Below are 14,384 nucleotides of genomic sequence, written 5' to 3' on the forward strand. Positions count from 1 at the left end.
TCCGCTGTTATTTCACCGTAAATCAGAATGATGCTCCGTGTTTTCTCTCGACGGCTGTTCGGCTAACAGTGGCTAGCAGGCAGCATTTTTGGCTAACCAGGAGGCCATACTAACGAAGAAAATACCGATTTTGTTTTAAAACGCCGACACAATCTGTATATAATAATATTGTGATGAAAAGGGGGGAACTAAAAGCTGAAACGGGCACCATTTTGGCTCAGTGGATGCTACATGAGTGAAAATTATTAAGCTAACTTAAATGGACGAAGCTTCCGTGTTAGGATCCTACAAAATAAAAGCACGCATAACGCGTTGTAAATGCACAGTGACTTTTAGTTATTTATTTGCAGTCTATAATTAACGTTCTTTAACGGCAAGCAGGCATTTTAGCTCATGAACATTTAACAGAATACTTGAATCAACATTATTTTGATGTATTAGAACTATAAAATAAAAATGTAACTAACTGGAAAGAAAAGAAAAGGGAAGATATTATCTTAAATACATCCGAATGAAATTAATTAATTAAAAGAAATAATCCGATAAAAATTAACTGAAACTGTGGGACTTTGATATATCTATCTATTCATGTTTTTTTTGTTTGTTTGTTTGTTTGTTTTGCAAGACAAAACAGAGACAAAGACATGTAACAGGACAGGATAGATAACATACATGCAGGCTAGTGACAGGTTCGGGGAACAATGAAAAAAAAAAAAAAGAAAACAAAGAGCCTGTTCTCTGTGTGTATGAAGGTATTTATGCAGGTGTGTGTGTGCATGTGTGCACATCTATTCAAGTTATTTGAAACACATCAAGTCTCTTTCCTAAACTTTGCCAGGATTGTACAGTAGTTACTGAGTCAATTTTTAAGAATTAAGAAATTTGGAGCATCTTAAAAATAATCAAAATTTGGGGTGCAACCACCCAAACATTATTCCATGCCTCTTTGTTCTTCTCAAAATAACTTTACCATATGTTATGTTTTTCAAATCTGCTGCAACATGCTTTATCTCAGCCACCCATCACCCAAAATTTCCCAAATAAAGCTTCTATAGTAAATAGATGTTAAAAGTATGTTTAAATAGCCGCATGACAAAAACAGACTTTTATTTTTTCAACCAGTGGCGTCCACTTCCTGTTTTATTCAGTCTCACTTGACTTAACTCCCCCCCTCACGGCGCAGCAATAGCACCCTCTGGTGGTCGCTCGCGGTACTACAAACATGTCCGCCAAGACTGGTCCTGATGCTGCGAGGATGCAGAGAGCGGTGATACGGGAAGGATATGAAGTATCTAAACCGTGCCAGACCCGGGTTATCCTGGCGCAGTCTCTGTGGCGCAATGGAATAGCGCGCTGGACTTCTAATCCAGAGGCTCCGGGTTCGAGTCCCGGCAGAGATGAGTCACTCTGTGTGCCAACACGGCAGACCTGCGGTCATTTTTATCTGATGGTGATGATATTTTGTCTGCAGAGTGAAGCAGGAAGATATTTAGTCCTCCATTGTAAATGCAGCAACGAGAGGAAGGCTGGAGAAATGGGCAGCATCCTCCATCACTGCTCCAGTGTGCATCACTGGAGTAATCTTTGAACTACACCTGAACGTTAAAATTACAGTGATAAATCTAGAGTACACATTGTCTGGATATAATCATGTTGACCTAATGAGCTAGCCTTGTGGACAGAAATTTCCAGCCTTTCGATTGATTGATTTTTTAATCTGATATTACAGGGGTCATATTTAAATCCTAAAATATTCACAGAAATCTTATTTTTTTTAAAATAATATAACGTATTTTATTTATCTTTTGTTTAAGATGCAACCCTTCCACAAAGAGATGTCTGACAAGGTAAAAAAAAAAATAAAAAAAAAAAAAAAAAAAAAGCAACACCAGAAAGGAAAACATCAAATTTTGCTCATTGAAATAAATACAATAAAGCACTCATCTGTTTATTGTAGTGAATGGCAATGATGTTGGAGGACAACAATAGCATAATGTTTTTTTGAGATTGTAAGAATTACTGCATGTTTTTTCTACACCAATCGTTTAATGATAATTATTAATATTATTATGTTATATAAATATTATAATACCATTATACATATTCTCTTTCTACTTATAGTTTTTATGGTTTTATAATCATTATGATATAATAATTACAATAATATTCATAAACATTATAATTATGGTAATCATCATCATTAATGTGATAACGTACACTGCTGCAGCCAATCAGAATCAAGCATATGTAGGCACTGAATAAGAAGATAATTATTTATCATTAATAAAAAACAAGGACATTTTTACGGATTTCTTTGGTGTTTAGAAGCTTTATTTGCATTATTGATCAAGGAAAATAGAAGAATGTTTTTATTCCTGCTAGACTGTAGGGCTCTCTTTGTCAGAGAAATGACTACCTATGCCTTTTTACTCTCTTTCCAGCCGTTCACAACATTTTCTTTCACATTTTTCTTCTTCTAGTGATGGCAAACAGCTAAAATAGAAGAAGCAGGTCAACGTTTCAAGGTAAAATATCCACATTTCTTATCAGACTATTACATCTTAATTCCCTCCAACAACAGCCCCAGTAAAGGTGCGCGTGCGTCCCCCCCCCCCGTGTGCGTGCATGTGCAGGTATTTTTGGGAACTCTGCTCCAGTTGTGCTCCAAGCTGATGCAGGGTCGTTCCGGGTCACAGACACAAGAGGGCGCTGCAGCACCAGTTTAGGCCATTCCCCCAGTCCTGAGGCGGGAGGGAGGAAGACCGGCTCACCGTGGAGGTTTACCGAGCTGTGACAGCGGTGGAAGCATCACCATGATCTAATCTGATCACGAGGGTATACTGCCTCTGAGTACTTAAAATCATTCCTGAAAAGTAGAGCCTGAATTTATCTGCAATGATTTCCTGTTACTGAGCCTCACACTCCACAGGAGCATCTTTGATGAATTTAAACATTTTGGGAAATCAGTATCCTTATTATACCTTAGAGCAGAGCTACTGAACCCTGCTCAACCGAAGAGCCAAACTGTTGAAAAATATCTTTGCAAGAGCCACAATCTAAGAGGTGAAGAGTGGTAAAAAACAGCTTGAAATAGTAATAAAAATAAGTTAAAGATGGCAAAAAAGGTCCAAAAACAGCAAAAATGGGTGAACAGTGGCTAAAATGGGGAGGAAAAGTGGAAAAATAGTCAGAAAGTTGCAAAAATGGGTGATAAGTGACAAAATAATGAGTGAAAAGTGAATAAAATGGCAAAAAGCAGTCAAGAGTGGCAAAAATATAAGAAATAAGTGGTATGTAATGCAAAAGGTAGCTGAAATAGGTCAAAAGTGGCAGAAAATTGTGAAAAAGGGAAACAAGTGGTATTTAATGGCAAAAGGTTGCATAAATGGACAAAAAAGTGGCAAAAAAAGGTTAAAAAAAAAGGGGGGGGGGCAAAAAATGGGATAAAAGTGGCAAAACTTGAGAAAATTTTTCAAAAAGACGTTGCAAAAAAGGGCAAAAAATTGGAAAAAGGGATATTTAATGGCAAAGGGTAGCTTAAATATAGGCAAAAAAGGTGAAAAGGGCAAAAATGGGATTAAAGTGGAAAAAATGGGGAAAAGTGGCAAAAAGAAATTGCAAAATAGCCAAAAAGAAATGTAAAAAGTGGTATTTAATGGCAAAAGGTTGCTTAAATGGGTGAAAAGTGGCAAAGATTTTGAAAATGGTAACCCCCCCCCTTAAAGGTTTTCTGGGAGAATAATATTTGAAATTAAGAGCCACAAATAATCACAAAAAGCCACATTTTGAGTATTACTGCCTTAGAGCAATGGTGCTCAATTGGTGGGTCAGGACCTAGAAGTGGGTCATGGAGCCTTTTTAGTTGGCCGTGAATGTACACCTGGGAACAAACAGCCATACGTCAATGAGATATGGAAGCCCTGAGTGGACATGCCTCCATATAGTTTGTTTTACTCAGTTTTACCATGATAGAAACTAAATCAGAGGCTGCTTTAAGAGCAGATCTTTAGGGACACGTCTAGGACTATTTCCACTATGAATGCAGTAAAGTATGAGTCCATTTCTAAACAATTAATGGATGAATTTACTCTGGATCCTGAAATTGTATTATTAGTAAGTATTTAGTAATATGCTTGCTTAAATAATATTTGCAACATTTGTAGGGCTCTAGTAATTTTCAGGGGTGCTGAGATGAAATTTAAGGATGCTTCATCTCTCTTAAAAATGATCTAAACTTCCCTTTTGCATTTAATTCTTGTTTGGTCCGGTCTTTTTGTTCTGTTAAAACTGCAAAATCTTCCTGAAACATATTTGATTTTGGAAAATGTGGTCGTGATTGCTTATTAAGGGGCTGTTTGCTGGTTGAATAACTTCTTGAGAGTTTTTTAGATCAGTGGTTCTCAACTGGTTTGACATCAGGACTCATCACCGCCTCCTTATGAGAAATTGTGACCCAGATTTATAAAAAAATTCAACCACACAGATGCATTTCATGGGGAATGTTGCAGGATGGACTATTTTCCTGATATTGAATGGAAACTTTGGCAATTTCACAAGGAATTACTTCACTTGCTTGGGAAAGCCGTCTGTGTTTCCCATGAAAAGGTGAAAAATGAGGTAACATCCAGTAAAAATGACTGAAATTTACTCACCAGTTCCACACACTTTTTCAAGAGTTGCCAACTATAGCTGACTAATTGCAAGGCCGCCCATAAGGGGGATAAAGAGGGGAGCTTTCTGGGCCCCAACAAGACAGGTGACCCATGGAGGTCAGGAAAATCATGGTCCATTATTAAATTAAGCTGTGATAGCTATATTTTATATGTAACCTGAATAAAACCCAGTCTTATCAAAGCAACACAAGTGAATTTTATTTATTTGTTTACTTATTTGTTGTGCAGTATTCTTAAAAAGGTTTGACCTTTATTGTTAATGTTAATAATGTTGATGGGCACATCAAAATAAACTATTCAGACAGTAATGCCAGACTTCAAGGCCAAGAAATGATGTTCACAAATGTCACGACACGAGAGAAAAAGTAGAATGGACTAAAATCACTTTAAGGGGAAAATAAATAATTACAACATAAAGGTCAAAATTGGGTTAAAAGAGGCAAAAATGAGATAAAGGCAGCAACTTAGGACCATGAAAGGTGAGAAAAGGGCAAAATGGGGAAAAGCGGTTTAAGAATTTTAGGAAACAAAGGTTTTTAGCGGTTAGAAAGGGTTAAAAGTACCCAAAATTTATTTTGAAAATTAAAAAGTGGTGAAAGGCGATTAAAGAGGGGCAAAAATGGGTTGAAAGTGGCAAAAAGTTGTCAAAAAAGGCAAAAATGGTATATTAGGAGAAAATATGGGTTACAAAAGGCCAAAAAATGGGTAGTTTAAAAAGTCAAAAATAGTTTATGAGTTGCAAAAATTGATTAAAATAGCAAAAATAGGCTGCCAAAAGAGGTTAAAAAGTGGCATGAAGTGGTTAAAGTGGCAAAAATGGGTTTAATATGGAAACTAATAATGCAAAAATGTGTGGACACGGTGATAAACAGGGGTTAAAAAGTGGCATGAATAACTGATTTGAAAATCAGAACTTTTTCATAGCTTGAAACAATTTTCAGCTCCAAAATGTAGCAGCAGTTAGCCAGGATGCTAGCACCAATGCTACTGATCCCATTCACATAACATCAGTAAATCACAACCTAGGAAGGCCCAGTCTATGGGGTTTTCAGGGGCCCAGCTAGTTCTGTGAGCAGTCCTGAATTTTTGACAAAAATGGAGGAAAAGCCCCCAACATCCCCAGCTTCATGAACATTCTGTCCTTCGCTTTAAAGATGTCTCACCCTTTAAAGTTTATCAAACATCCCATCCTTGCCTTTGAAGGTGTTGTCAGCAGCGTTGTTGCCCTGTTGGAGTCTCTTCACATCACAGACTTCTTTCCCCCTCTTATTCCAGGAGTAGCTTTATTGAGGGCCCACAGGAGACAACCCCATGACCCACTTTTGGATCTCAACCCACCAGTTGAGAACCACTGATTTAGTTGATACAGGCAGAGGTAAATCAAGGTAGGCTTTGTAAAACTACTCTGTGACCTGGTGGCACAAAATAAAAGGCCAAAACAAGCACTGTTACAACTGACTACAGCAAAACTGTCAAAATGATCATGCTTCTCTAAGCTGGTTTGTTTTTATTTATTTATTAATTTAAAATTTCTGTAGTTTTCTGTGTCGATGTTGGCCTTAGCAAGATCCAGAGAGAGAGAGAGAGAGAGAGAGAGAGAGAGAGAGAGAGGGCAGTGCTGTGGTGCTGCTGACGTGAGAGAGAGAGACAGAGGCAGAAGAGGCACGGGGAGAGAGAGAGGAATGCCCGGTTAATGAGTATGACGTCAAGTTAGACACTTTATATCAGGGACGAAACCGGAAGTAGAGCGAAGTGACAATTGAGGAGTTAACTTTTTGTGTTTTATTGACGGTCAGAAATAAAATTTATGTTCGAAAAAATCAGAATAGATGCAGGTACTTGATTCTGAATGTTTTTGTGTGTTCAGTTCACAGAAACAGCATTAAAATTGGAGCTGTTAACCTCCTTAGTGATAAAAGTCTGTAATGTAGCAGCTGGTTTTATTAGCCAACCAACTAAACACATATATTCAACAGGCTAAAGAGGGAACATACTCTTAAAACTGAAGTCTGTACATCTAAGAAGTAAACTCAGTCTGATTATGCAATTATGTAATTATTTGATTTTTCTCATGAAGCAAATTTTACCTCCTGATAACTGGATTTATTCAAGTTTCTTACCACAGCCCAAATATTCAAATATCAATCCAATTTTGACAGCTTTTAACATTATCTTGTTTATTTAATCCATTTTCACCACTTTAGCCACACTTTTTTTCCATCAGTTTTGGCTGTTGTTGACACCCTTCACCAATTATAACCACTTTTTAATGTTTTTTTTTCATTGTCTGCCCATTTTAACCTTTTCTTGCTTTTCCTAACCCACTTTTCCATTCTGTAACCACTTTTTTCTGCCAATTTCTGCCACTTTTTGCCCATCTTTGCCAATCCCCCCCTTTTTGTTTCACCTCTTTTGGCAAGTATTTAATCATTTTCCCCTTATTTCAGTTCTTTCTTCTGTATTTTCTGCCTTCCTGACATTTCATTTTGTACACCAACTAGCTTTTATCCTGTTGGTTTTAACAGATATTTTTAAGATTCATTTTGGGGTTTTCATGCTTTTATTTAGAGAGGAGAGCAGTGGATAGGAGAAAGCAGAGGAACATTAGCCACAGTCTGGTCTGTAAACAATGGGTGCAATCTCACCACTAGGCTTTCTGCACCCCTCAGCCCAAATTTTAACAGGTTATTACTGTTTTAAAACTAATATGACTTACTAAAAAGTTTGGGATTCTACCATGAGGATGAGAATGACTGACCTGCAGCTGCAGGTATCAGTTAGTATAAATACAGAGTTTCTGAATAGATTTTTAAAGGAAAATCGGACAATAATAATCAGTTCTTGATCAATGTGGGCATTTCAATGATAAAATATCCTAAAAAACAAAAGTTAACAATAAACACAGAGGCCTTTATGCCTTCAGAAGTAGCCTACAGATTAGAAATATTGTATCTATCTGAAGTTACTATAAGAATAGTGGCTACACGAAATAAGTTTATTCTTTAAAAGTAGTTACCTTCTTTCTAAATATTAAGAAATGTCTTTTACAATTAATTTAAAAATATATCTATCAATCATCTCAAAAGTCTCGCCAACTTCCTCCACCTCTATTTTATGTTGAAAGGACACACCGGAAGTCTCCTATGTCGTCATCGCTAGTTTAACGGTTCAGCGTAGAGTAGAAAACGGACTGTCGCTGGAGAGCAAAGAAGAGGAGAGAGCTGAGAAAAAGCAGTGAAATGGTGTGAAACCTGAGCGACTCTAACCCGAGTGAGGGGACAAACGAGGAGGAAGACCACAGGAGGATTATTTCCTTTGAATAATTATCCCTAAAGTCAGTTTACTCCCGCTTTTTGATGCTGTCCTCACGGAGGTTTGAGCCAATAACGGACTTATTGGTCGGCTGAACCATGCAGAGGCTGCTGCTCCTGAGTTTGGCTTTGAGTTTTCAAACTGGTAAGACAACCTTTCTTTTATTTTCAGCGCGTATTTCCGCGGTTTAAAATGTCAGAGTGTGATTTTATTTCAAACTACAGAGGCTGAAAACCTCGCCGAGCTCTCAGTGCGTTGGTATGCCTTCAGAAGCCTGTAGAGAGAGAGAAAAAAGAAAGCAGTAAAACATGATTTCATAGCATTCCCATATGAGCTGCAGTAATGGATCACCTTAGGCGTGTGTGCGCGCGCGTGTGCATGCACGTGCAGCTACGTGAGACAGAGAGCGAGAGGGTGCGCGTGTGTGACTGCGTGTTCGCACCGCAGCAATGGATAACCACACTTTTTATCGCCATTGTCGCGCGCCTCTGCACAAATACATGCGTATAGTTGGGCGCGTGCGTGCGGCCAACTTGAACATGACTGGCGAGCGCGCGCGCCCGTCGGCCGAAATGACCTTTTGCTTATGACAAACCCACGGTGCCGTTATTCAGACGGGCCGTGGTGAGGCGCTGAGGACGTGACGGGAATGACAGTGATTGACCAGCGCTGCTCTACATGCCAGCAGCACTACCACGCTGCTATCGTCTGAATAGCATGTCAGTCAGTGAGACCGCTGCTACCAACCCCATGTAGTCAAAGATAGCTTATAAACCTCTACCCTTTGCCTCACCCTCCCCTCACTCACACCACCTAGGGCTGGGCGATAGGGACCAGCAATCATATCTCCATACCTTTTTACCTGGATGATTATTCACAATGCTTACCTCAGAATTTTGCCTGCAAAGATATGAAAAAAATCACATTATAAACTTTGATTCCATTCTGGTGAAAATTTAATGACATTGATATCTGTTTAATAAAATTTAAATAGAAGTCCTAGACATCCTGTAATGAATGCAATTTTTAGTCTTCTTAAATTACTGATAAACTCCTTCACACTGTCTAAATTGCACAAAATCACTGGCAACATTTCTGTATACTGGCCAATACCAGTGATCAAAGGTATCAAAAAGTAGAGAACCTTAATAATCTTAAGTCATATTTATAACTTAAAGAGAGAGCAATGTCAAAATTGCACAGATAATTTGGCAAAATTGGGAAAAGATGGTAGAAACCCCAAATGTTGCCAACAAATTTGCCATTTTTGATCATACACAGGAAATTGCCTGGATTTTTTTTTCCAAAGTCAGAAATATATTTGCCTAATTTTGACTGTTTTCAGGAGCATGCCTGCAATTTTCCAAATGTTGCCAATGTAATTGCGCAATTTTGACCATTATCAGGAGTGATCGAGAAAATTTCTATATGTTGTCAACTAATTTGCACAATTTTACAATATCCCAATATATGCTTGCATTTTCTAACAGTATAGACGTTAATGTGCAATTATGATAATTTGCATTTTTACATATGTTGCCAATTTATTTGCACAATTTTACCTTACGCCAGAGTGTCCCTGCAATTTTCCAAATAGAGCGAACATATTTGTGATTTTTTTACCATATGCAGGAGTTTGTCTGCAATTTTTTTCCAATGTTACATATAAAATTGACTAATTTAGACCTTTTTCTGGAGCTTGCCTGCAATTTTCCAAATGTTGCCAATGTAATTGCGCAATTTTGACCATTATCAGGAGTTAACCAGCAATTTTCCATATGTTGCCAACTAATTTTCACAATTTTACATTATGCCAATATCTGCAGATATTAATTTGCAATTATGACAACTTGCATTTTCCATATGTTGCCAATTTATTTGCACAATTTTTCCTTACACCAGTCTCCCTGCAATTTTCCAAATAAAGTGAACATATTTGCGTTTTTTTTTTTTTTTTACCATATGCAGGAGTTTGCCTGAATTTTTTTTCCAATGTTACATATAAAATTGCATAATTTTGAACTTTTCTGGAGTGTATCTGCAATTTTCCAAATGTTACCAATGTAATTGCACAATTTTGTCAATAAGTTGCCAACATATTTGCATAAATTTGACTGAATGCAGGACTTTACCTGCAATTTTACACATGTTAAAAATGTATTTGGGCAGTTGTGACAGTTTGCAGGAGTTTGCCTGCAATTTTTCAAATGTTGCCAACGTATTTGAGCAATTTTGACCATATGCAGGATTTTTTTCTGCATTTTTTATTATTAGAAACAAGACATTATTCTGTTAGGTGTTTCATGCTGACAAGGTACCAAACAGCTATCGCTATAATTGGAATTTTTCAAATAATATAAATGCCCCCTAAATAAGATAAAATGAATATTTCTTATTTTCCTAAATATTTTATATTGTGTTCGATAAGCATATCACTATTAGTAACAGTCTTCTACTGAGCATTCGGCTTGAATACGTCACTATGAATAATTCTGCCTTACCCTATATCTTGTTAAAATATTTTGCTATATCATTAAAAACTCAGTGTATTGCCCAGCCCTACCTCACACATACTACCTCTCTGCTGCTCCTCTTCTAGTGTCCTACCTGTGTGCTGGACACAAAGCCCTATTTTACCCTTTTCTAGCCTGCCTGTGTGCATTTCATCAGCACAATGAGGCTTGTGCAGCAGCAGCAGCAGTGCCCGTGCATCTGTTCCCCCTCCGTACCTGTAGGGTGCCAGGTAGGCTATTGGCTTAGGATAATCACAGCTGTAGCTGAGTTGCTGGGAGACAGGAGGCTGAAAAAAAGAGGAGGAGGAGGAGGATGAGGGAAGAAGATGGTTGTAATTTCTTTAAGCTACCTGTTTGATCGAAGCACTTTTATTTGTCATCACAAACCTCCCTTCTTTTCATTCCTATTGTCTACCCTGGCTGACTGGGAGCGTGCACGGCTGGCTGCTGGCCGGACCAGTAGACCATTTCATCATAGGTAGGGGGCGTGTTCGGGGAAGGGAAGGTATGGAAAGGGATGATGTCACCGTGTCTGCCAGGCTTTGTGTCGCTCAGCCGGGCTCGCTGCGTTCAGCATCCACCCATAATGTGTAGCTGAAGGTTCAGGATAAGCAGACAGCAATCTACACCCAGCAAAGAGCAGTTCTGCTTTTCATCAGGCGCTCAATAAGTCCACTTATAGAAATCGTCGGAACACAAAAACACTCGTCTCGTTTGCTGTTGTCCTGTTGGCCACAATCATGACTAACTCGGTGACACACACCTATAGACGTGCATAAATTTCCATGAGTGGAACCATGTGTCTTATTGTCTGACGCTGCGCTGTTACTACTGTAAAATCCATTGTTACTTCATGTTGGTCTCTCTCACAAACACAAAGATATTTACTCTCTAAGGCTTTCCTCAAGACAAGATTAGCCGTCTCTTAATGCGGCTGCAGTGAGATTTAAATGATGTAATACTTGTAAGGTCTTAAATGTTGCGCTTTAGGTTTTGCATTGAAGAACACAAGAGTAGTAAACATAATCCAGAGAGATGAGATGAATCCTGCCTAGAAAGAGACACTACTTATGTTGGGATTTTTCCAAAGAGCACCCAGACTCTTATCTTTCATTAGACAAGTAAAACAGTATTTCATGGGCTGCAATTTTCACACATGTAATTGCCTACTAGTGCTAATGATTGGATGGTTATTAGTGCAGCAGCTAATTAAAGCTTTGGTGAATCTGAATGTTTTTAATTTATTCATGTTCAATGGTACAGATGCAGCCAGGACTAAGTACAGCATCTCAGGAGGGACAGATTTAGTATCCCGGCCTTGTATCTACATACCAACCTGGTAATAACTCCTCAAGCAAGCGCCACTATTAACGCAGCTGTTAAATGTTACTGCATAATCAATCACTGCAAACACACGCCTTTCACTTCCTAATGAGCAGGGTCAGCCTTGAGGTTGGACTCGCCGCGCTGCACCTATAGCCCAGACTCAAATGCTGACTCGGACAAAGGCTCCGATGCAGGTGTACCATTTGTCAGCCTGTGTCCTTTTGTGCGGGCCGAGGCCACGAGCTGCTGCTTGCTGCTCGCTGCTGCTGCCGCCTTGTACTGTACGCTGGGGCTCTGAATCACACAGCCGAGACGTGAATCATAGACCTCAGACGGATTCCTGTGTTGAGCTCAGCAGAGGAAAAATTCAGATGTTGCAAGAGTCAGACACATTCGAGGGGCTTTTAGACCCAGAAAATAAGGGATCCTCATGGGGTCTTAGATCAAGAAAGTAGTGGATCTACTATTATGTGTTTAATGACTCAGATATGAGCTGTAGCAGAAAAATGAGAATGAGCAGAGACTCACAAAGGGTCTAACGCAGCACTAAAACACTGGAAACAGCTGATTTGTTTATAGTAATGTGCAACAATTTAGATGTAGAGATGCCCCGATTGATCAGGAATTTATCATTATCAGCTGATTTTCATTAGAAATATGCAGTTACTCAATCAAACTTAATTCTTTCTGGCAGTAGTCTGATCACCTGTGGTTAATACTCTGGTGTCTGCAGCTCTGTATGAGCACTGGTAAGTTATGACTAAACTGCCAGCTATTAAGTGTTACGCTTCTGCAGGTCAGCCATCCTCCACCACTTGGATCAGAAGGATTAAATCCCTTAAACGTCGTGCAAATCCCATTAAATAAAGATGATAATGCAGTGTTGAAATCTGTGTTGAAACTGGGAAGATTAAAGCTAGCTGGCTAGCTCAGCAACTTGTTTCAGGGCCAGTAGAAGTCAGTACAATGACTGTTTGGCAGCGGTAAATACAACTAGAGATGCACTGATTGTAAAAGCCAGGCCTGATGCTGATACCGCTGTTAAAAATGGGAGTTCAGCCATTTTTTTATGTAGAACTCGCTTTATGCCAACATTTTCTTTCATGTTTATGCACAAATACAGATCAGAGCTTGCCCAACAGGATGCATCTTCCAGCTGATGATAAATGTCTTCTCTTACTGGCTAATAGGTGTGCTAAATGCCAGTATGACACAATGAGGGTGTTTGTTTAAAGGGCTGATATTGGTAGATGCTGATGCATCTGTGCATCCATAAATACAGTGCTCAGATAATATCAGTCGCATTTTCAAAAATTTCGCCCAGTATTGCATAATCATAGCAGGTGAAGCGTGCATGCAAAAAACTATTGGTGGAAGAGATAATGGCCACAACCATCATCCTCAAGTGCAGGACAATTTCACAGCAAATTTGCAGAAAAATGTCAAAACAGCAGCATGCAAAGGCCCAGTTTTAATGTGAGACCTTGCAGCTCGGCTGGTGTGAATTGGGATGCAATGATTGTTTACAGGAATGGTGCCCTAGAGCAGTGGTTCTCAAACTTTTTTTTGAGCCCCCCCACCTGCATCTAAGAAAATTTGAGCCCCCTCTTAGGACCAAGACAAAAAGAATGAGACATTTGGGTCAGTGACATCAATTTAATTTTCTTTTTTTCTGTTTAAATCCAAAGGAAACAGCCAGAAAGACAAATGTTATTACTCAGATATCCATCTATGAATTATTCATAGGTGTTAAAGCATGATTTTAGTTGGCATGTGCAAATGAATTTTAACAACCTTAGAGTAGATAAGAGTCTACAACAGCCTAACCAGCTGCTGTATTATAAAAATAAATCTTATCAGTTTCTTCTAGGGCTTTAACGGCATGTGCATTCATTCTAAGCAGTCATAGTTCAGACATCACAGTTTCGTGCACAACTTCACACACAATTAAAAAGTCTGAATGGAAAAAAGGCAAATGTATTCGGCCTCTACACCACAGTCCAGGTGGTGCTAACGCTCATGATTGTTTGCTAACTGCTAGTAAGCAACAAATGAAGAAGAAGCTGGTACAACAAAACACACAAAGAAGAAAAGTTGGGTGTAGTGGCGACAAGCAAGAAGACACTGTGGAGCGACGAGACCCACCAACCTCTCAGTACTGTTTTCAAAAAGCTGCTGGGTGTGAAAGCTGAGAGGATGGAAGACATGACTGATGCTAATATGCTTTAAGGCTATGTGAGGATACGTGGTTGCAGATATAATGATATAATGTCCCTGCATGTTTACATAAACCAGGCTGCTGTCTGCTACTGGCTTGCACGAATAACCCTTAAAGGGACACAGAAGATGCGTCTGTTATGTTGCTTTTAATTTTGCATGATTTAGTTCTGCACTTTACTGTTCATGTTCAGTAAAGTGCAGAACTACCACAGGTCGTTGGATCAAACTTTAACGGTCACTTTCCTGTTAAGCTAAACTCGTGCTGACCCCAAAACCGAGGTACGAACAGAGTCACTGCAGAGATCAGTATCATAAAAACCCTGATCGGCGCATCTCTAGT

The 14,384-nt window shown here is 38.9% G+C and overlaps 1 protein-coding gene and 1 non-coding gene across 3 annotated transcripts in view; both read left to right on the plus strand.

Moving 5' to 3' along the window:
- Positions 1 to 1,326: 1,326 nt before the first annotated feature.
- On the plus strand, positions 1,327 to 1,400 carry trnar-ucu. The gene has a single exon. It is a non-coding gene; the product is annotated as a tRNA-Arg (tRNA).
- A 6,452-nt stretch (positions 1,401 to 7,852) lies between these two features.
- Positions 7,853 to 14,384, plus strand: part of kirrel1a (kirre like nephrin family adhesion molecule 1a) — an 86,697-nt gene continuing 80,165 nt past the window's right edge. For both annotated transcript variants that reach the window (XM_041779466.1, XM_041779467.1), the window contains exon 1: positions 7,853 to 8,129. In XM_041779466.1, coding sequence (XP_041635400.1) covers positions 8,084 to 8,129 — 46 coding nt within the window. In that variant the 5' untranslated portion in view covers positions 7,853 to 8,083. The remainder of the gene's footprint in view (positions 8,130 to 14,384) is intronic.

This window comes from Cheilinus undulatus, linkage group 22 (genome assembly GCF_018320785.1).
Source record: "Cheilinus undulatus linkage group 22, ASM1832078v1, whole genome shotgun sequence".
Classification (NCBI taxonomy): Eukaryota; Metazoa; Chordata; class Actinopteri; order Labriformes; family Labridae; genus Cheilinus; species Cheilinus undulatus.